The 23,613-nt window shown below is 39.1% G+C and overlaps 1 protein-coding gene across 1 annotated transcript in view; it reads right to left on the bottom strand.

Moving 5' to 3' along the window:
• PRKAR2B (protein kinase cAMP-dependent type II regulatory subunit beta) overlaps positions 1-23,613 on the bottom strand; it is an 84,083-nt gene that overhangs the window by 10,117 nt on the left and 50,353 nt on the right. Inside the window, exons 3-4 of the mRNA XM_030468991.1 lie at positions 10,790-10,842; positions 9,574-9,657 (exon numbers count right to left, since the gene is read on the bottom strand). Of these exons, the coding sequence (XP_030324851.1) occupies positions 9,574-9,657; positions 10,790-10,842 (137 nt within the window). The remainder of the gene's footprint in view (positions 1-9,573; positions 9,658-10,789; positions 10,843-23,613) is intronic.

Below are 23,613 nucleotides of genomic sequence, written 5' to 3'. Positions count from 1 at the left end.
AAACATTACAAATTAGTTTAGAATTTGAAGTATTAAACATGTATGTTCTGTAATCTTTGTGACTTCTGCTAAAATTTCACTATCATAACACACCTTCTTCAAATATAAGAAAGCATTTATTTTTTTTGAGGATAATGCATTCCACAAGGTACCAAAATGACAATTCACATTATTTGATTGTTTATATAATGTTTATTTGCATACTCTCATTAATACACACAGTGGATTTCTGTTGTTGTTGTTCTAAATTGTGAAGCATGTAAATGCTTCAAGAAAGGAACATTTTTGAGAAAATTAAGGGAACTTTGGGTTGTTGCCAGGAAAGCACATTTTGATCACTATCCTTCATGATCCAGAAAATATTTTAACTTCCTTAAAACTGAGATGAATGGGAAATGACATTTTTTTGAAAGACACACTCGCAACACAAACCAAATTAATGTACAAGATATTCTTAATAAGGATATTATCTTTTTCTGAAATGCAGTTACTGCATTTCTCTCATAAGCCTTTCCGATAATTGGACTTTAATAACAGAGCTTGATTTCACAGAATAATTTACTAGACAAGTCAATAAACACACCTTAGTTACAGCCATCATTACTGTCTCAATCACCTTGGCTTCCAAGTGTGGATTTAACTGCTGGGAATCAGGCGTGCCAAGAAACCTCTGCTCCCTTACCAGCACCAGCCAGCATGATACACCCCCTCATTCCACCAAAATGCAGGTGACAAGGGTTTCTGCCTCTCTTACTTAGACCAAGACAGCACCTACCTTGGTTTTTTACCACTTTAAAGGAACTGTACTAGTAGAATTCTTTTGCCTACATAGATCAGACTCAGAATCAGAGACTGCAACTCTGAAGTACAAACTCAGGCACGGGCATGGTCCAGCCTGGGCTGATGTGCTCTTGGTGCCATTGTAAGCACAGCTGGAGCACTTCTGGTTCTGACAAACCATGGTCATAGCTTTCAGGACTGAGTGAGCCAGGGCTTCCACCCAGTAAAGCTAAATCCATCCCAGTTATTTGCTTGGTTGTTGTGGGACTAGGAGGGGAGGAAGATGCAAGAGAGTTTAGCTGTGCTTGTGTATGTGATACTGCACTGCGTGGCCTCAGGGATAGAGTGTCCTCTGATCTAGTTTGTTGTTATCAATTACTGAACTGACTAGAGGTGATACGAATGGAAAAATTAAAAATAATCTCCTGCAGTCAGCCAAACTCTGCCTTTGGGCATCCTTCCTAATTTCCTGACAAAAAAAAAATCTGTATTTCTAGTCAATCAAATGACATTTTCCCTGTAATTAAAGCTTTCAAAAGACTGAACTAAGGAAACATTTTATATGAAGAGCGTGTGACTATGACTGATAACTAGATAAAACAGTTAGCATGTACTCTTAATGTAATAATTCTCAATGTCATTCTTTACACCCAAAATGTGTAAATTAGCTCTCCAACATCTCTGGACAACCTGTTCCAGCATTTGACCACTCTCAAAATAAAAAAGGCTTTTCTTAAACATAGGTTTTTGTATTTCAGTTTGTGCACATTGTGTCTTATCTTGTCACAGCACCTTTTGAGAGCAAGTCTGATCAACAGACTTGGTGCCTCCATCTGCTCTAGCAAGGCCCTCTTGTCTCTTTGGTGGACCCTAGAAAGATGCTGTCAAGCTCCTGTTTACCCTGCCTGATGCTACACAGTCCTTCTCATGTCCTTTTGCAGTTCTTTCATCTGGCCGCTCAATGCTCTGAGCACAGCATAGCTCCCTCAGGTGAAGCCACTGTTGTCTCCCAAAACTCAGGAGAGACACCTGCCACTCCCAGCTGACAGGGACCAAGACAGCTACAGCCTACCTCTGGATCTGGGTTGAAACCTCTAGATGTGTCATGGTTGACTGGCCCAGCTGTTGATCAGGAACATTCCCTGTGGCCCATCATCACTGTCATTGCACCAACTCTGGGAGTCCCACACTTGTGCACTATTTGCAGTTTTCTTCAGATTTCCATTTGCACAAACTACCTTAAATGAAATGCCTCTGCTAGTTTGTCCTATTTGCTGTGCTTTGTGAGCTCAGTCTCCTCAAAGGCAGCTGCACAGATGCTCTTCATTAACACTTCACCAGAAGCATGATGCTTTCTGAGCCTTCATGTGCAAATATTTCTAAACACTACATGCTTGCAGCAAAAAGTAGTAGCCCTGTCTCCCCCTGCACCCCCCTGTCTTCTCCTCCTCATGGCAGCCACATGAATGTCTAGCATAGAAGCAGAACTTAAATGTGAAAAAATACCTCTGGTAGTTATCATGGACCCTATGGATAGCATAATACCTAAGGTTTTATGAATCATTCCTGTTAGAGTTAAGAAACATCCTACTATGCCTAAAGTGAGACTCCGGTAAAGTATTGTTATGAATCCAGGCCTGTGGTGATACCCACGCATAAGGTGTGTGTGCAAGTCTTATGTATTGCCATTTCATGTATGAGACATACAAAATTGTGTGCATGTTTACAATCAGTTACAAAGAAAAGATATAACATGAGATTCAGAACAATGCCCCTGACAGTAATGATCACTGCTTTACCAAGGACATCCACCTGGAACAGCCTGATCCTATCCTTGCCAGGGCAATAAAAAATGGCAAGTAATCACTCACAGCTCTCCCAGTGTATACTTTTATGACTGTTCCCCAGAATTATTTAGAAATAGTATGTTAGCATGAATTTCATTCAAGTAAAAAGAACACACATGGCAATTGCAAGTCGAGACAATGTACTGGGGAAAAAAAAATCAGTTAGACAATAGACATTGGTTATGAATAAAACTGCATCTTAGTTAGTATACATTTCACACAGATTAAAAATCCAGTCTCTTACTTGTCTTTACCAGACAGCTTTTGATTCATTCAGGACAGCTGGCAGACCATGACATGTCCTTCCCAAATGTCAATGTCTCTTTTAACTGCTAGACTACCAAGTGATTTGCTACCTCTGTGCCAGGTCCATGTCTTCCTAATACAGCTTTATAGATTTACTATAAAGTAAGTGAGCCATTTTGTAAAGCATAAAGAACAAAGTTCTGCGTACTAAACTCAGCCATTCCTAAATACTTGGACTTCTGAGACACATCAGTGAACTGCTGATACAAACATTTGTTGTCTGATAAAGTGCTACGGATTCTGAATTAATGAAGGCACTACAGATAAAATGGAAAGTAGGACACAATCATCACTGAAAGTCATGACTGTAATATGTAACTTTGGAAAAATATCCTTCCCCACTACTTAAGAGAAGGTGTTCAGGATACAGGAAGCACAGCTATATTTGTTCAATTAAAATTATGTGGCTTCTGACAGCAAACAATCTTAATCTAGCATCTGATAGGAGCTGGTAAACATCTGTTAGGATGGATTCAGTAAGTCTCAAAAGTACTGGACGATACGTTAGGATTATAAATGCTTTGAGAATTTCCCCCAGTGAAGGATGTGTGTGGTGCTGGAGTGCTCACTGGCAGACAGGCAAACAGTTAATTTTCCTTTCAGATCCTGCACAACCTAAGCAGGTATCAGATTGTCTTGCACTTCAGTACTACAGTAGTACAAGACCTGCCATCCTGATTGACTTGTAAAAATTACAGTGTTCTGAGACACAACCATGAGAATATCATATAAACAGAGTGAATCCATGGTTCTTCCATTCCCTAAAAACAAGTTCACAAACCACTTTATTCTTCACTCCTAACACTATTTTACTAAAGGAATCCCATGTTAAAACAGTGGCCTTTGAGCCAACCTATGCTCACATAAATCAATACAAAACACCAACAAATTAACGTTCAGCATGATATTAAGAGGGTATCAAAGCAGACAGAATACCAGAATAGGAAGAAGAAAAAAAAAGAAAAAAAGAGAAGAAAACAACAAAAAACTAGACAGAGATAGAAAAGCCATTAAAACATAGGCAGGGAAACCATGGGAAGAATTTCTCAATCAACAAGTTAGGACCTTGGAGAGGAAGAGTAAATCACAGAATTCATGAATCGAGCTCTCCACATTTGTTTTTCAGAAAAAAAACACAGACATTCACTCCCCTGAAACTCTGATACAAATGTTAGCAGCAGGATTGATCCAGTTCAATATGTTTAGCTCCCTTGCGTAATATCCACTTGTAAACTAATCAAAAGGCATTTGCTTCTTCAGCAATAAAGAATCTATTTCCTATTTTGATGTATAATCAATCTTTCTGGTTACTAACATTCTCCTTGAGAATTTACCTTAACCTTCCTCCATCTAATATTCTGCCTCTTATATATCATGCACATGCCCATCAGTCAAACTCAGTAACACTTTCCAAATTTTTCAACTAGTCCCTCTGAGAAAGGTGGATGACATTTTAGCAGTTTGCTAAAAAAACCAGCAAAATAATTCAGAGTTGCAAGTAGTTTACAAACTTTTTAAGCTGAAGGCATCTCGCACTGGGTGCTTGTTTTGAACAACACCTTAAATAACTGATTATAGGCAAGGAAGAGAGATTCTCTGTTTGCTAGATCTGACATAAGCATTGATTTTGCCTTAGGAAAAAAAAAATTGGATTACTTTCAGTAGTATTTGTTTGGGGATCCATAGTTTGCAAAGAGCCTTGTGCCATCTAGTAGGGCAGAGTATTAACAACCAGGCATTCAGGCATTCTGGGCTCACTTTCACATATAGGTATTTCCATAAATTCACCTAAAGTTTTAAGAATGCAAAAGTATTATGAGACTCTTCTGCTGGAAGCACTTTCAAAGGAATACTTTGGCCTTAAGTGTGAGTTCACTGTTCATAAAACACAGTTGCATTGTGCTTGCTTTCATCTTCCTTCATGTTAATCAGTTCTAATTGATTAATCAACATTGGTGCTGTTACAATCATTCCCCAGGTGCATGAGTGGCAATATGCCCAGAAATTGCTCTTACATATTTGTAAAGAATATGTATAATTTATTACCTTTTAGAAAAGAGTCAAAACCTATTTAAAACATTCTCACAAGCATTAACAACCAAAGGTCTGCAAAATAAAATTTTGCTGAAAGAGAATAGATGATCTAACACTACTTATGAATTTTTGTAAAATAAAGGATTCAGATTTTAAGTGCAAGGGTGTGGCACAGCTTTAATGGTCCCAGTCCCTTGAGCCACCCTGTTATTCTGATAATAGGTTCATCACATTTTTAACTGCTGGCCTGTGGGCCATAAAAGCCAAACCAAATAATTCATTGTTAATTAGCTCCAGCAAAGTTTCCTCTTAAAAGACAAAACTGAAAGAATAACTTCCCTGAATCTCAGTGTAAAAAGGAAGTGCAGAAGGCTGCATTGGCCACTGGATGAGCTGCTGCTGCTGCTCTTCCTTCCAGTGATAAAACAGTTGGTTAGGACGAACAGAGACAAATTCCCGTCACAGTGGCTTGGGGCTGCTCTTTGGTACTGATCCAACTCGTGTGATCATCATCTCATTTTCTTCCTGGCTCATACAAAGTGAAATGGAGTGGAAAGAGGGCATGCAGCTTCTGATTCCACTGCCAGTAACCTTCAGCATCTGGAGCATGAAGGAGAAGGTATGGGAACACACTTTGTGCACACAGTTCTGTTCCTGGAATTTCTCTTTATTATTTCCTGATTCAGTCTTCTAAAAAGTAGACAAAAAGCACTGCAGAAACCTCTTTCCTTCATCTTGTATATGCATGTTTGAATTCATACTCTTCAAGTTATTTTTTCAATACTGTTAAGCACTAGCTAAAACTGGTATTCAGTGACAGCAACCAGATGGGAAGTGAGTAAGCCCCCACAAAGGTAAAAAAGATGCTGGCATATATATATATTTTTGAATACTTTTTATTTTAGAAATTCAGTAGTGCCTTGCTGAATTGGCATTAGGTGAGCAGTCACATCCTTATCAATCCACAAGATTAAATAAAGTTTCAAGAAAATTCAAGTAGCTTCACAATTTTTAAGGTATTTATAATAGTTGGCCTTTAAAACATAGCAAGCTGCTCAGGGAATCATATCAGAGATGGTGTTCTCTTGTCCTATGCTATATTTTCAATCAGAATCAATATGTGAAATATTGATATTTATAAATAACTTCTCCACAATTTCACCTATCTGATATATAGACATTGTTATCAGCTAAATGCAGGCCCAAGGGTTCTGTGTGTGTTTAGAAAATCCTAAGTTATCTCCAAATCTGAAGGTGGTATTTTTCTCCTCTCTCATTTAGTCTCACATTCAAACAGTTCTGCTGCTTTTTACTTTTATGAGAAGCTCTTCTCTGTTCAGATGGACTCTTTAATTAAAATGCTGAGCAGTACTGTAAGTCAGCTAATTACTACAACTTTTTCTGATTTAATGACACCCTTATCCTTCTATTCAAATTAAAACACAGCGTGTTAGAACAGGATAAAGTTTTAAGAAAATGTGGAATGTAATTCTGATCATGCCTTAGAACATGTTATACTGTATTTCAGAGTGGTGCCCTTTCTAGGAATAGTGTTTGACACTTTGCTTAGCAAAGTCCACCAGGGCAAAGCCATTAAGCACTTTACATTGTCTCTTCCCCTCCAACTCAGTGACCCGTGAAACAATGTTTTCCATACACAGAGCTCTAGCAGAAAAAGGCTGAAGTTCAATGCACAAAAAGGAAGTGGAGTGGGAGCTGCTATCAATACATTGCTTGACTTTTGTTCCAGAGACTTTACCTTTAGAAGCTGAAGGTACAGCCTCTCTCCATGGTGAAGGAGTGGTTTTGCTAATACATCAGAGAACAAACTGCAGCAGCTGGCACCACATATGCTTGTGCTGCATGGTAGAGAGGCAGAAGTGAGGAAGAGCTGGGATAGGAGCATGTAAATTATTGCAACTACAGTGACAGAGCTCAAGTCACTGCTCAGCAGCAGAACAAGAAGGAGGAGTGGATAAAGTCCTCTAGGAACTGTTGATCTTGGCTTTACAGAAGGACCAAGCCAGACTGAAGAAGGATACATTTTAATGCCTTTGCAATCTTCTGAGCTCAGTAGCTTTTCAATACCCTCTATGGTATAACGAAAAAGTCCTTCACAAATATTATCTTACTCAGCTTTCCAGAGTGCTGCTTGTGAAGGTTTTAAAGCAAAAGGAAATGTTCTTAATCCACTGGAATATTTGAGCAAAGGTGGGTAAATAAGACTTGGAAGATCCAGTGAGCAGATTTCAAGGCTTTGGATCACAGAGCTTTGCAAGGTGAGGACACAGCTAAGAAGACTTCTATACACCTGGAGCAGATCATGGGAACTCTTAGCAATTATAAGTAACTATAATGCAAAAGCATAAAGGAAGAAAGGAGTTCAAAATGTTGGTGGGATATGGTATTGAGACAGCAGCACAGCCCTGAGAAAATCTTCAAAGAGGAAAAGTAATTCCTCAATATTCCTTGGAAGAGTACTACGTCCAGTTCTAGGGTCCCCAACATATGAAGGACACAGAGTTGTTGGAATAAGTCCAGAGAAGGGCCACAAAGATGCTCAGATGGCTGTAGCACCACTCTTGTGAAGAAAGGCAGAGAGAGTTGGGGTTGTTCAGCCTGGAGTAGAGAAGGCTCCAAGGAGACTTCAGAGTGGTCTTCCAGTGCTTGAAGGGGGTCCCAGGGAAGATGGAGAGGGGCCTTTTACAAGGGCAATTAGTGATAGGACAAGGGGTAACAGCTTCAAGCTGAAAAAGGGTAGATTAAGATTAGATGTTGGGAAGAAATTCTTTAGTGTGAGCATGGTAAGACACTGGCACATGTCGCCCAGGAAAGTTGTGGATATCCCACCCCTTTCCCTGTAAGTGTTCAAGGCCAGGCTGGATGGGGCTTTGAGCAGCCTGCTCTGGTGGAACGTGTCCCTACCCATGGCAGGGGAATTAGAACTAGATGATCCTTAAAAGTCACTTCCAACCCAAACCATTCAATGATTTTATGATTCTATGAAGTTACACACTGGAACAGTTCAGTGCTCTATGTATACACAACATTACAATATAGCTGGTATGAGGTCAATAGATCCCTGTCCTGCATACCAAGTGGCTGATGACTATTAAGTTAGAAAATCTAGTTTTCATTGAAAGGGAATGTGGATTTCCCTTGATTGATATTGTATAGGGATTGGTATTATATAGGGAAACTACCAAGAAACAGCATAAAGCCAGGATCAGGAAAGCAGTGTTTACAAATTAATATCCTGGAAGATCCTAGGAGCACACAGTAATTCAGGGGGTCATGGTGCTCATGAAGGAAAATGCTCAGAGATGAACCAAGATGAGTCTGCCATAATGCCATTGGCAGGCTAATGCAATGATGATCTAGCCAAGTGGAAGCCAAGGCACAGCAGCAAGCTGGCATCCAGAGCAGACACCCACAGACCACTCTGTGACCCTGAAGTAATGCAGCAAAATAATGAAAGAGTGGAAGAAGCCAATGTTTCAGTGACTTTAGCTGGAACCAGTATAGTGGCAGAGCTAATCCACTACACATTAAAGAGACAGCATGAGGTGGGGAGTTGGAAAACCTGCATCATGATCACTAATGTCCCCAGAAAGCACAAACAGCAGCACCTACACTGACACTCTTGATGCCCTCCTATAGCTCCAGCTTCAGGGTTCTCCAAAGCTGGGGGTCTGTGGCTCACTGCTCCTCAGGGCCTCTCTGGGAATAGGCACCCAGGGTCAAGGATCAGCTTTTGTGCAGGCAGAAGTAGGAGCTGGAAAAGTATGAATTAACCTGCATTCTATCTAACACCACCTGACTTCCAAACAGAGCTGCAGGCTGTGTTTTCCATTATCTGCCTCTTGAATCAAATACAAAACTTTTAGTCCTTACACTTTAAACTATATGGAGTCATCCCAACCTCAGGATGCATGTTTTCATTGATACACTTACCTTTTCCCTTAAACAGCCCTATGCTTTTTGTAACATTATCACCCTTGTCTGATCCCAATCACTCATTTGCTCCATTTAAGCTCTCTTAAAAGCCCATAATTGTTTTGATAGGCAATAGAAATAAATTATTTGCACAGAAGAATATTATCTGTAGTGTTTTTATGGTATTTGTATTAAGTAAAATAATACTGTAAACACCTCACTATTGCCTCTTTCCCTCTGTTCCATAACTTTATTGTTCTATTTTGCCTAGAGCTAAGCCAAAGGCTTTAGGGGTAATTTTAGGTTTGGATGGAGCACTCAGCATGTTAAAAATTAACTGGTAAACAACTTAAATGTTCTAGTTAAGTGATGAAGTTTATATATATCCATATAAAGCATGAAGATTCAAAAATAAGAAAATCCAATACAATCTATTAATGTATAAATTCATCTTAATGTACTTCAAGACTCATTCATGATGGTGAACAAAAGTATATATATATTTTTATGAATTATCACATAAAAATGGCATTTCTGGAGTTTATAAAATGGTCAAGTAAGCATACATAAGAGCTTACAGAAGTCAAATCTGTAAACTTCTGCTCAAAAATTAAAGAAAATTAATTTTAGCAACACTACTAAATGTTGTTGTTTACAAAGAATGTCTTACCGGATCTAGGTTCTTAAAAAGAAGAATGTCCTTGCATGCCTCCTGCAGTCTGTTTCTTTGATCATCTGTTTTAGGGTGAATAATCTGAGGGATATAATAGAAAAACCTTTGAAGGTGTTATCCCATAGCAGCACCAGCTGAAGGACTGAGCTAATTGAGCTAAGCATTTTACACAATATTTTGGCTATGCTTCATAACACTTTCATTTAAAACCATTAGGATTTGAATAAACACTGAATGACAACATTATATTACCATAGCATTAGCAAATGAAGCACTGCAGTATTTAAGCTAACAAGATCTTTACATCTGTAGAATCTGCTTCAGTTCTGCAAGCCCTTCTGGATATCTTTATCTCAAATATTGCTTTATAAACATTATTACTCATATTTGGAGCATGCATGCTTTATAAAGAGCATCACTGTTACATTTAGGCACTTGCCATGACTACTTCCCAGAGAATATTTTGTGAAATAGTATCAGTGTTCAATTTATATCAGAAGTTTCACAGAGTAAACAAAAGACCTGAAACTCTCTGAGTGAGCCAGAGATTTACTAAATCACTGCTATCTGGCTAATGTGAGTAACAATCAAGTCTTTTGTTCATCTCATATGCTTAGAAGAGTAAGCTAGGTTTCAATGATATAGGACACTATAGGATATTTTTTTGACAGTTTTACAATCCAGAAATTAGGCAGAATGCAAACACTTCTGCTTGTCTTAAAAGTCACACTAAAACCTAAGTAGATGCCTTTAAAATTTTTACACAAATAAAAGAAATAAATACAGTTTATTATCTATAGCCTTGTATATCTGAAGATCTCAGCAATTTTACAATTTACCTTTCATTTACTTTATGAAAAATACTAGAATACTGAGGAAACTACAAGATTATGATGCATCCAAGTAAGTACTTTCAGGAGCAGACACTCAGGAAAAATGTAAGTGTACAAAAATGTCTCCCTTAACAGACTATGCATCAAAGGTGTGGTAATTTAGAGTAATACATCAGGTCCCATACTGCTGACTATTACAGAGAACTTTACAATGTTCCTTTAACATGAAAGCCCCACAGATTACTAAATTATATTATAATAAGGATGCATTTGGAAAACAATGGTAATGCTGGTTATATAACTTACATAATAAGTCCTATTATCTTCCTAAATGTAATGCCTGAAGACTGAAAAAGTGTTTGAATCAAAACATTAAATACCCTAGATTCTGCGTCATCCTCTTCCTCATCAGGATTGTAAGTTTCTGCACACACTGAAAAAAAAAAAAAAAAGTATAATTTTAATTCAAAATGCAATAAAGTTTCACAAGATGTACAGAACAGAAATCCATTGTGTGGCACAGTAATAATATGCAGTAATGTAACATGCTCAGTAGGGAATCACAGAAAGTACTGCTCATAGGGTCCAGACTAGGTCATCTCCACACTGTCAGTGAAAAAAAGCTACATTTTTATCTTTTCTGGGCATGCTTTCTGTCTTTCAAAAGACCTCTAACATATTCTTAAATTTCTCACCTAACCTGTTCTATGTGATCTTAACTTACTATCAGATTTTTTTCTCATGTCTAAACCAATACTTATTATAATTTAAGCTATCTATACCTGATGCAGAGATCAGATCATAGCCTTCATCTTTGTAAGTTCAAGGTGGTTTGGGGCTTTTAAAGGTGGGGAGGTATCTTTTTTTTTTCTTTTTTTTTTTCTTTTTTTTTGAGGGGGTGGGTGTTTCTATCTTTTATCTTTTAGGGTCAATAATTCTGGTTAATTTTTTCCTTACAAAACATATTTTTTAGCTCTCTAACTATCCGCACTGTTATTCTCTGTACTTCCTCCAATTAGCCCTATCTTTACTGAAACACAAAACTGGACCTAGTATTTGAACTGGGCAGAGTACCAAGTACAACAGATTTATTCCTCCATACATTTTGCATGCTGTATTTTTCATCCATCCACATCTTTTAACAGCTTGATTACATTTACTCATTCATGACTTAGGTATCATTTTCAAAACCCACTGCTTAGCCAGCTGTCCTGTGTCCTACACATGGCTCTTCTACCCAAGTGTAGTACCATGCACTTACACCTGTTATATACTATCTTGACAGCTGTTATATATTATCTTGTTCCCCAAGCCATTTCTCCAGTGTGTCAAGATCACTTTCAGTTCTAATCTTGAATTCTCCAACATCCTTCCCACTCATTCTCAACTTTGTGACAACTTCACATTTATTAAGCATACTCTCCAATACACAATCCAGATTATTACTGAAAAACAAAACAGTGTCTAAAAGAAACTCTTGTGGAATACTTGCATGGCAGTGAAACAGCAGTAGCAGCTTGGAGGTTACCTAAACCAACCGATTTTGCAGATATATTCCATGGAACTTACACTAAGACATTGCTTGATGTTCCCTACCTTGTTTATAGGAAAGTCTTGTAAGACAGTATTGATGTTTCTTAAAAAGTGGAAATGTAGGACATCTGTTTCTTTTCTGTTAGCCACAAGTTTAAATCTGTTGTTATAAGGCATCAGATAGTTCCAACAAAGCAATGCTGATTGCTGTTGCTTTCCTCCAGGAGCAGACACAAAATGTCTAGATATTTGCCTGTAATTTCTCTAGGAGGAAAAAGTATCTGTAAATCTGTGACAGACTTATTCCCTCTGAAGCTCCCCCACCCTTTCAAGGATTAGTTTTTCTGTTTCTCTGTTTCTTCACATACTCTCATTTCCTCAGGGTCTCAAAGGTAATTGTTAACAGAACTGAGACTGACTTAGCCAGTTCTCTCAGTTTCCAAGAATAGCCTCAGGCACAGCTGACCTGGGAACACCTAACACATCAAGTACTTTCCAATTTGTTCTTCCTCTATTCTAGGCTGAGCTTTCCATATGCTCTTAATACCACTAGTGAAGACCTAAGTGCTTCTGTTAAGCTGTAGAGCAACACTTCCCTGGCATGTGCTTCCATAACAATTTATGTTACTCCTTGTGTTCTTTCTCGTAGTCTTCTCTTGTTCAAACTTTCTGGCCTTGGATTCTTTTGAGTATTTTTTTTTTCATCTTTTGCTCTTGATCTGAATAATCCAAATTATTTTTTATTTTCTATATGGTTCCTTCCTGTGCTTGATGTAAATAAGGTACTTATATTTTAAGCAGATTTATTTTACTATGTTTTTTTGTCCTTCTGCGCTTTTTTTAGTTTGAATTTTTCTCTTCGTATTTTTCCTTTGAGGAACAACAAAAACCAAGCTCTTTAACTTCTTTTCAGACTCCTTTCAAATGAGATTATGCCTACAGTCCTCTCGTATTCTCTTGAAACCTGTTCTGATTATTTTACTCAAACTCTTTCTCCTCCTGAAATCTGTGAGCTCTTTCATCCTTGGGTAAGTCTAATTCTCTTCCTGTTCTTGAACAGTTTCTCCCTCAGAATTGTTATAAAATTGAACAGCTTTCCCTTTTGTTACTTTTCCCACCATCTCAAAATTTGGTCATAAGTGCACCGCAAAACATGCTGGGTTGTTCGTATTCTCCTTTCTTGGTTTTCAACAGATGACTGTTTACTTAAATTCTTCCATCATCACCATCCACTCTGCTCTGCTAATAGAAACCCCCACCTACCTGATCTGTTTGATGGTCTGTGCAATGCTTCCATTATGATGGAGCCCATGAACTTTTCCCCTTTTAGTAGGATTCAGGGACCCTCATTTTGTCCGACTCCATCTACAGCTGGATCACAGCACAAGTGTCCGAGCCTGATACACAACAGCAACAGCCTCTTCCTCCTCCCTGTCCTCCCACTGCATCTTTGCTATGCTAGTTCAGTCCTACTGTCACTCATGGATTAAGATTTTGGGTCCTCTGGTTTATTTTCCATATTTCTTATATTGTTATATGAACAGCTTCTAAAGCAGTGACCAGCTAGAACCATCAACTTCCTCATCACCCCATCCAATTAGGACAATTTCATTGCAAAGGTCATAATTATGCATATTATGCAGAGTCCCAAAGGATGCCTTGAGCCTCACCATATCAGGCACCTGGCAAAAACTAAAAAGTAAACTTAAAAAAATGGCCTCTTCAAAAACTTAAAGAAATTTGACATAAGTCTCTCTGGAAGTGACTGGAAGATTCCTACCAAATGTACTATGAGCTGGATTTGTTCCCAAATAATTACAAACACCTACAAAAGGAAGTCTGCAATCTGTTGGAAAACTGTATTTTACCTTTACATAAACAAAATGTTCCTAATGACTGTTTTATGGTACTATAGTAACTTCAGTATTGTCTGAATTAAACTTTAGCATTTTTTATTTAAATAGTAACAATAATAACAAGTAAGCACCATAATCCATCATAATGTAAATCACTTCTTTGTTTCAGCCTCTGTGCCCTAGTTCATGTACATGTACATGGAAGTTAATAAACCTGTGTTACAGTACAGTGTGCTGCTGGGTGTATGAACAGTGTCTCAACCTGTGGTACAGTTACCATCCTTGCCTCTGATAAAACCTCTACATGAAAAAAAATACAAAAATTGGAATTTATCTTAATAGCTCTGATGTTGTAATCCCAGAGAGCTTGTTGTCTCAGAGAGCCTGGCTGATCATTTAACAGCCTGAATTTAACCCCATTCACACCCATCCTGAATCATCATATCAGTCCCTCTCACAGAGCCTGAAGCAGGATCAGTCCAGAGAGAGTCCTGAGGATTTCTGTGTTACCTACTGGCTCTGCTCTGACTTCACTCTGCTAGAAGCTCATTTCAGTCAGTCTCATTAACAGCAGGTGTCGTCCTTAAAATTTCTTCTTTATCACCCACTATGGACAATATACTTAAGAATTTCAGATTGTCCTGACTAGTGTTCATCCCTCAAAATTTTAAAATTACTTATTCTTATCATCTGTGATGAGAAACTTGCTCTTGCAGTTACAATTCTGTACTTATTTTACCTTGGATTATTTTTTTGGCATAATGAAGGATGTATCTTTCATTTGGGGTGTAACATAAAGATTATACTAATATTGTGGCTCTGCAGTTTCAAAAATGGAGCTTCCTTTCCTTCATTGCTTATTTCAGTAGTCTGTCTTACAGACTTAGGTAACCTACTCATTTCTCCATGCATACCACTAGATGTCTCATGGAAAACTTGATATATTGTACTTCTGTTTTTGAAACATGAGTCTCTGACTTTACTATGGTCCACTGAATTTCATGCCATGAACATTGGGGTTTGACATGTGAGAATCCCAATGACATGAAAAAAAAAACTGAACTAAAAAAACCCAACTAAATGAGATGCCACTTTTGTAGACATTCACGTCTGCAGAAGTCAACTTCATTCCAGTTGCAGTCATAGGAGAGAAACTGGCACATTTATGAAGTGATTCATCTGACCTGTACTACACATCCAGATTAAGATGAAATTAATGAAAATGTGACTAATTGGCAGAGATAAATCCTATGAGATACATCAAGCTGCAAGACTGGTTTCTCAGCTTCTAAGTTCATATTTCTTGAAAAACTAAGAAATTCACCATCATCTCTCAGTGACAGGTTACTCATGCAGTAGCACACCCTCTTAGTTTATTTTGTGTATCACAGGGAGATAGTCTGTGGTCCTCAGCTCTTTTGTCTAAGGTTTGACTGGCACCATAGACATTAATTAATCTGAACCATTCCACTGCTGATGGCTGCAATGCTCACCATGTTCAATATTTTATTTGTTTACCTCTCCAGCTCATTCCACACTCCTGACAGCACACAGCACATAGTGGCTTTATTATGCTCAAATGCTGAATGCAATACTGATGTCATTGCTCAAAAAGCAGTCCTAATACTGTTGTTAGGGATCTATGTCATCCCATGAATAATTATGGCATTAAAAACTAGTGGTAAATATACAGTGTAAAACTGCATGTATTTCTCCATTGTTGCTAAACTCAACTAAAAGAAAGTATTCAGTTTTTCCAACTGAAGGTTGCATTGCACATATAATTCCCCAAGATGGACACAAATACAAGTGAGTCCAAATACATCAGCACAAAGTACTTGTAGGAAAAATCTGAATCACCAAAAGGCAGTGCATTACTAAAATATACATGCACCAAAAACTGCACACTACTCTAGATAGATTGCTTTTTCAGCAAGTTTTTACAGTTTTCAACACATCACTCCACGTCAATTTTCTGGGTTTTTTTTAGATAGTAAATATGTTTTATATTCAAAACCAGAAACATAGTCACTTGAGATATGGATTAATTATAAATTGAAAACTGGCATATAGTTATTAATTGTTACATCACAAAAAATGTTTAGCTGTCATGGTGTTGGTTAGCTGGTTGTTCCAAACTAGATGGAAAATACTTCTGGACTTCCAAAGTTTCTGACATGGAAACCCATATTTTAACTTCTCACCAGCTCCTTCCACTGCAAGGAGGAACTAGCAAGGGAGTCCTGTACCCCAAAATCCCAGATTCATAAGTAGTTTTTATTTCAAGAAAAGCAACCCTGTGTGATAGTAGCAATGAGAAATAACTGGTCTTAGTTTCTGATGCTTGCACCTATCAAGTCCCATACTATATCTGGACTTGGTTTTGACTGGACTACATGAAAAACGAGATTAAAGAGCTGTAAGTAACCACAAGGACTGAAGATCATCTCAGAGATAGGAAATAAATTTTCTGAATGCACAATGAGATGAGATAAAATTTATTTCATTTCATGCATGATATAATAAGGCTCTAATACTGAGATTGACCATTCACACAAAACCTTGAAACTATTTGAAGGAGTTAAGTTTATGCCAAATATAAGCTAATTTGGAACAAAGAATGATCACAGGGGATCATTTGCCATCATACTGTCAAAAAGAAGGCATCTGTGAAACACCTATATCTGATAGGGTCACTAAACTGAAACTTCATCTAGGCTTAATTTAAGCTAATTAATACAAAGAATGCATGATACCTTACAATTCCATATTAATACTATTTAGACATGCAGCATTTATGATACAAATGCTATCCAAACTGGAATAGAAGTAAATAAACTTAGAAAAAAGGTCTGGGATCACAGACACAGGAGTATTCTTGAGATTTCTTCACATGCAACAAATCAAAAGTTGAAGCAATTCCCCTTCAATCTATCAGATTTATGGAGTGAGGACTTTTGAGCAGTCCACTATCTAAAACAAACCACTGAGTGATCAGGACACCAGCCTAAAAATCTGAAGCTGGATATAATTCAGGCAGCTTATTTCCTCTTAATTATCATTAGGTAGAGACTGATTGAACTGGAGTATCAGGAGCACTGCCTGGACAGTCTGTTTCAAGATCAGCTGCTCAGTTATCTACTCTTGCTTTCAGTGTATAGACCAAAATTCACCACAGACTGCCTGACAGCCATAGAATCATAGAATCACAGAATTGGCTGGGTTGGAAGGGACCTCAGAGATCATCAGGTCCAACCCTTGATCCACTACCGCTGCAGTTACTAGATCATGGCACTGAGTGCCACATCCAGTCTCTTTTTAAATAGCTCCAGACACGGAGAATCCACTACTTCCCTGGGCAGCCCATTCCAATGTCTGATCACCCTCTCCGTGAAGAAATTCTTTCTAATGTCCAACCTAAACCTCCCCCAGCACAACTTAAGACCATGCTCTCTTGTCTTGCTGAGAGTTGCCTGGGAAAAGAGACCAATCCCCACCTGGCTACACCCTCCTTTCAGGGAGTTGTAGAGAGTGATGAGGTCTCCCCTGAGCCTCCTCTTCTCCAGGCTGAACAGCCCCAGCTCCCTCAGCCTCTCCTCATAGGGTCTGTGCTCAAGTCCCTTCACCAGCCTGGTTGCCCTCCTTGGGATCCGCTCCAGGACCTCAATCTCCTTCCTGAACTGGGGGGCCCAGAACTGGACACAGTACTCGAGGTGTGGCCTCACCAGGGCTGAGTACAGGGGCAGAATCCCTTCCTTGGACCTGCTGGCCATGCTGTTCCTGATACAGGCCAGGATGCCATTGGCTTTCTTGGCCACCTGGGCACACTGCTGGCTCATGTTCAGCTTCCTGTCAATCCAGACTCCCAGGTCCCTTTCTGCCTGGCTACTCTCAGCCACTCTGTCCCCAGCCTGGAGCTCCCCATGGGGTTGTTGTGGCCAAAGTGCAGGACCCGGCACTTGGCCTTCTTGAACCTCATCCCATTGGAATCAGCCCAACTCTCCAGTCTGTCCAGGTCCCTCCGCAGAGCCCTCCTGCCTTCCAGTTGATCGACACTTCCCCCCCAGCTTAGTGTCATCTGCAAATTTGCTGATGGTGGACTCAATCCCCTCATCTAAATCATCAATAAAGATATTGAACAAAACTGGGCCCAACACTGATCCTTGGGGGACACCACTAGTGACCGGCTGCCAACTGGATGCAGCCCCGTTCAGCACCACTCTCTGGGCCCGGCCCTCCATCCAGTTCTTAACCCAGCACAGGGTGCTCCTGTCCAAGCCACGGGCTGACAGCATTTTCAGGAGGATGCTGTGGGAGACGGTGTCAAACGCTTTGCTGAAGTCCAGGTAGACCACATCCACCGCCTTCCCCTCATCCACCAGTCGGGTCACCTGATCATAAAAGGAGAACAGGTTGGTCAGGCATGACCTGCCCTTCCTAAACCCATGCTGGGTGGGTCTAATCCCTTGCCCATCCTGCAGGTGCTGTGTGATTGCATTAAGGATGATCTGTTCCATGACCCTGCCAGGCATTGAGGTCAGGCTGACGGGCCTGTAGTTTTCTGGGTTCTCCTTCTGGCCCTTTTTGTGGATAAATACCAAATACCAAATACCATACCAAATACCAGGTTTGTGCTCAGCTACCCAGCTCAATGGTATAAACTTTTACCAGACCTTTCTCAGCCTGCACTACATGCTTGCAAGAAATCCAAGACTCACACACTTGAGTTCTCCACAGTATTTTATCCTGTCAGTCTGCTACCAGTGCTATTTCTAATTAGTCAGATTTCAAGATATTACCTCCAACTTTTCTAAATAACATAAAGTGCCTAACGTAACATGTAGCATCTTAGATGAGGTCCGTGCCAACAGAGAGTCATAGAACCTCCTAAGGATTTTCAGTTCAAAAGTCCACATGGGGTTTATTCATATTTCACCAGTCCTCATACTGAAGCCAGGATTTAATCAAGATTATGAAAGCCCATTTGAAGAACCACGTTGGCCCACACAAAAACTTTTTGATAACTTTATTCCAGTTGAGTTATTTATCTGTGGCCACATTTGCACAACTTGTTCAATACGATTTGGTATATAATAGTGAAAATCACGACATGTTAGACAGCAATACCTTCCTTTACCCCAGGGGCCAAGCATCCCAGCTAGCACACTCATTGCTGGGTCAAAGCTACATGCTCTTCCCCCAGATCATAGGGGTTTGGATCACTAAATGGGCTCCTACACAGCAACAGAATGATTGAACTTCACCACAAGTAGCTGAAAAGACTTCCTATTTTTAAAAAGGGAAGCAGAAAGGGGCTTTAATTGAATTTCCCCAAGGACTCAAACAGTACTTAAGTCTTCTTTCTGGTCTTATTTCAGTTCTTTCTGTAACTGTGTAATTTGTCAAGATGGAGCTAAAATACCAACCAGGCTTCTGGCTGATGGTTGGAGACACTTTTACTTGGCTTCCTAGAAGTGCCAGATTTCATCTGTCTGGCTAGTGAAAACCAGCACAAACACACATTACAGTGTCCAGAACTCTGCTGGTAGTCATTAAACAATAAAATTATTACAAAAGATGCACTTCCAATATAGGCATTTGAGTACTATACTACATATTCTGTAAGCTTTCCCAATATAGCATTTGGACTAGCATAACATATAGCAACATACTGTACTCTGATGTCGACTTGTATAACCTTCTGTTCCTGTTCTCATACAAGCCCAAGCAGTTCACAATTCTATAGTGTGTTATTTGGGACATATTTGAAATATTGACAAATATTTGACAAGTCTGATCAGACACAGAGCTTGTTCCATAACTTTCAACTTTATATTTATTAATAATACAGGATAAAAACAGAACTGCACCTAAACCTTCCTCCCATATTTAGTACTTTGTAGACATCAATTACAGATTTTTTTTCTTATAAAAGAAAAGAGAAATCTCATCAGGGAGATCTCAGAGAGTGTAAGTTATTTTCCCACTCATCCCTAACATAGAAAATGAGCAAATATAAATTGCAGCTATTAAGCGAATGTGTGGCAAACAATGCAACCTAAAATTTTTCCTATTTTGCATCTTCTTTATACAATCACAATTAATATTATTTTACATAAAAATATTTTTTTCAGAATACTAAATACATTTCAAATGTGAAACCTGATTTGCTACATTTTAAAAATTGAAGCTACAACTGTTCATCTCCAGAGCCTATATCCTGACATGTTCAGATCTGCATTTTTATACTAACATATAGTTTAAGGAAACTATATATAATGCAGTAAACCACATCAGCAGCTTGTTTTTACTCAAAATGAATTATCTGTCCAGTGTGACAGTGTTTATACTCCACATCATGTCAGGTTTCATATAATACAGCCAAAAATTATAAAATAGCTGCTGTTGATTTTTACTAAACTATGTAAACTTCAACAAGAAACTATTTGGATGAGATTTAATACATTTGAAGATGTATTAAAGTGATCAATATTTAGCTGGTTCTTTAAAAACTCCTGCAGCCAGTTTTTTTCAAACCTGATGGCTAAATTATATATATTGAATACCTTAAAGGAGAAAGAGAACTCGATATTGAAATTAATTTATTACTGATTAATGTCTTAATCTCTCCTGTTTGTCCACTATGCCTTGCCCTCAGTCTTGTAAAGAATCTGAAAATGAGGCATTAATGTTGGTTGTTAAATGAAATAGGTGTATTTGGGGCTTAATTATTGAAAATCATGTTTTAGCTAAAATCACAGAAGTAAATAAGTTTATTTTGTTTGCATGGAAAGTGTGGGTAGCAGGAAGGACACAGAGGTGGCTTCTATGAGAAGCTGCTAGAAGCTTCCCCTGTGTCCAGCAGAGCCAAAGCCGAGCCCATCAGGGATGGTGGATATTTCAGAAAGGGAAAAAACTGCTATGCAATAGCAGTGGAAGGAGTGAGAATCTGTGAGAGAAACAACTCTGCAGACACCAAAGTCAGTGAAGGAGGGAAGGAGGTGCTCCAGGCTCTGGTGCTGAGGTTCTCCTGCAGCCCATGGAGTTGAACAGTGGAGCAGATTTCCACCTGCAGTCCGTGGAGGAGCGCGTGTAGGAGCAGGGTTGCTGGCAGGACTTGTGACCCCATGTGGGACCTGCCCTGGAGAAGACTGTACCTGAAGGACTGCACCTTATGGAAAGAACCCACACCAGAGCAGTTTGTGAATTACTGAAGCCTGTGGGAATGGTCCATGTTGAAGAAGTTCATGAAGGATTGTCTTCTGTGGGAAGGATCCCACACCAGAGTGTGAGGAGGGAGGAGTGGCAGTGACAACGTGTGATGAATCATAGAATCAGCACAGTTGTAAAAGACCTCTAAGATCCTTGAGTCCAACCATCCACCGTACAACCCCTAACCACTAAACCATCCACTGTAGCTCTTTATCTACCCATCTTTTGAAAACCCACCAGCTCCCACCAGCTCCCTGGGCAGCCTGTTCCAATGCTTCACTACCCTTTCTGTGAAGAAGTTTTTCCTAGTATCTAACCTGAACCTCTCCTGCTAGAGCTTTAACCCATTTCCTCTTGTCCTGTCACTGGTCACCAGAGAGAAGAGGCCAGGGTCTGTCTCACTATCACCTCCTTTAAGGTAGTTGTAGAGAGCAATGAAGTGACCACAGCTCCCATTCCATGTCCCACCTTGCTTCTGAGGGGGAAAAGGTAGAGAAAATCGGGAGAGAATTTGATGCCAGGAAGAAGAGAGCAGTAAGGGGAAGTTTCTTATTACCCTATGCTCATTTGATTGGTAATAAATTGAATTAATTTTCCCAAGTCGAGTCTGATTTGCCTGTGACAGTATTTACTGAGTTGTCTTTACAGAAAACCCTGCATATGTATGGAATTCAGACTAGCAAGCTGAGGATAGGAGCCTATGAAAAGGGCACGGTCATCCTTTTAAAAGAATGACTGCTATAGCAAATTCACATTTGATTTTCACAGCTATGGGAACCAAGGGTAGGAAACTTGAACCCACCTCTCCCTGTTTTGTAGAAATGCCCTACAATCTACATCACAAAATACTCTGTAATGAGATGCTCTTCATCAGTCCTAGGCCCAGGCTGTCAGGCAACATGAAATGCAGCAATAAGCTAAAGGAGCCTGTCTCCTGGAGTTTTAGCATGATGATTTTAAGTGTGTTGACTTTGGTCAAATAGAGAAGTCATGCTCACATAATCCTCTATATAAGAAATATGATAAACAAAATTTACGAAACAGGCTCCAGATAAGGCAGGAAGACAGGTAGACAAAAAACATTATGGAAAATATTTTTGCCAAGGTTTTAAAAGTTTGATTTTGAACACCTGGTTTCTCAACAATTCCAGAAAATCCATTTAAGACTTTTTGATGGCAAGATTCTTTTCAGATAGGCAAAGGAAGTTTGGAAGACAAATCATAACACGAAATAATATATGCTTATTACTTTTTCATGGTAAAAATATAAACTATAGTTATGAAATAATACTGGAAGTATATAGTAAGGTAAGGAAGCAAACACCCAAAATATCCATCATTACATGCTCACCTACATCTGAAAATGTACAGACAACTACAGCAAACCAAAAGATAGACTACAAATATTATCCTTCCAAGATGTAATCTCCCTGAGAATGCAGATTACCACACTTACATTCCCTAATAATAAAAGTTGTCCATAACTCTGTGACTGCTTAGCACTCAGGACAAGAAAGAAAGCGCCAAGGTCTCACAGAACTAGTTAATTTTTTTCTGAAGGAAAAAACCCACAAACAACAACAAACCTGCACTTATTCAGCTCATGAGCTGTCACTACTTGGAACTATTTTTTTTAGGAAGTCCTTAGCCAAAGGTAAATGCAGACAGGGTATTCTGACTGAAAAAACCTGCGTCTTTATTCCAGCTTTCCACCCCTCCCACACATACACATCTGGTACATATGAACTAAATACTACTATATTCAAGAGACTAAATGGGTGAACACACAAACTGATGTGAATCTGGCTTTCCCTGCATACTGTAAAACCAGTTTTATTTCTTCCTCTATCCATGCATCTTGCAGGATGTACAGCTTCACTCCCTTGTCATCAATACATGGAGGACACTTGAAACTGTATTACTCTTTTATGCTGGTGACCATCACTTAACTCCATTCTCTTAATACCCATTTCAAACCAGATTGCACTTGTAAAGAGGCTGGCTAAAGATGAATGCAGGAAAACTGACATATGAAGAAGATCAGTGATGAACACCTGGCAATGTCACCTCAAGCAGCCTCAGACTGTTGAGACAGTTGTTTTGGACTTCCAAGTCTACTCCATAATCAAATGGCTATGATGACAAAAGCCCACTTGTCCACCTGCAGCTGACCAAGAAAGATTGTGCTCTTTCCACTTCATGAAGAAAGTAACTGAAGTGATCCATGCATGAACGACCTCCAGGTTTCTGTAACAAATCTTTAATAATTCTATCACATTACCCTGCAAAAAAGCTGACCACATCTCCACAAATACTTTATTGCTGTATTAAAATCCCTGTTCCAGTATTTGCCATTTTCTGCAGAGTTTCTTGTTTTACATAAACCTCAAGTCACAGTCTATTGTCTTAACACAGAGGATCTCCACTGGGACCATCACTTGCATCCCCCTGCATAACCAGGACTTTACACTGGTTCAGCAGAAAATGAAACTGTCAGACAAAAGGAGAAAGTCCATGAGTGTGAATGCAGCAACTTTCTCAGCAACTGATTCCACACCAGGAAACCTCAGAATAAAAGAGAACTTCTCATTTTGAAACTCGAT

The sequence above is a fragment of the Calypte anna genome, chromosome 1 (assembly GCF_003957555.1).
Source record: "Calypte anna isolate BGI_N300 chromosome 1, bCalAnn1_v1.p, whole genome shotgun sequence".
Lineage (NCBI taxonomy): Eukaryota > Metazoa > Chordata > Aves > Apodiformes > Trochilidae > Calypte > Calypte anna.
Note: the sequence above shows the minus strand (reverse complement) of the source record. Positions and strands in the feature narration are given on the sequence as shown.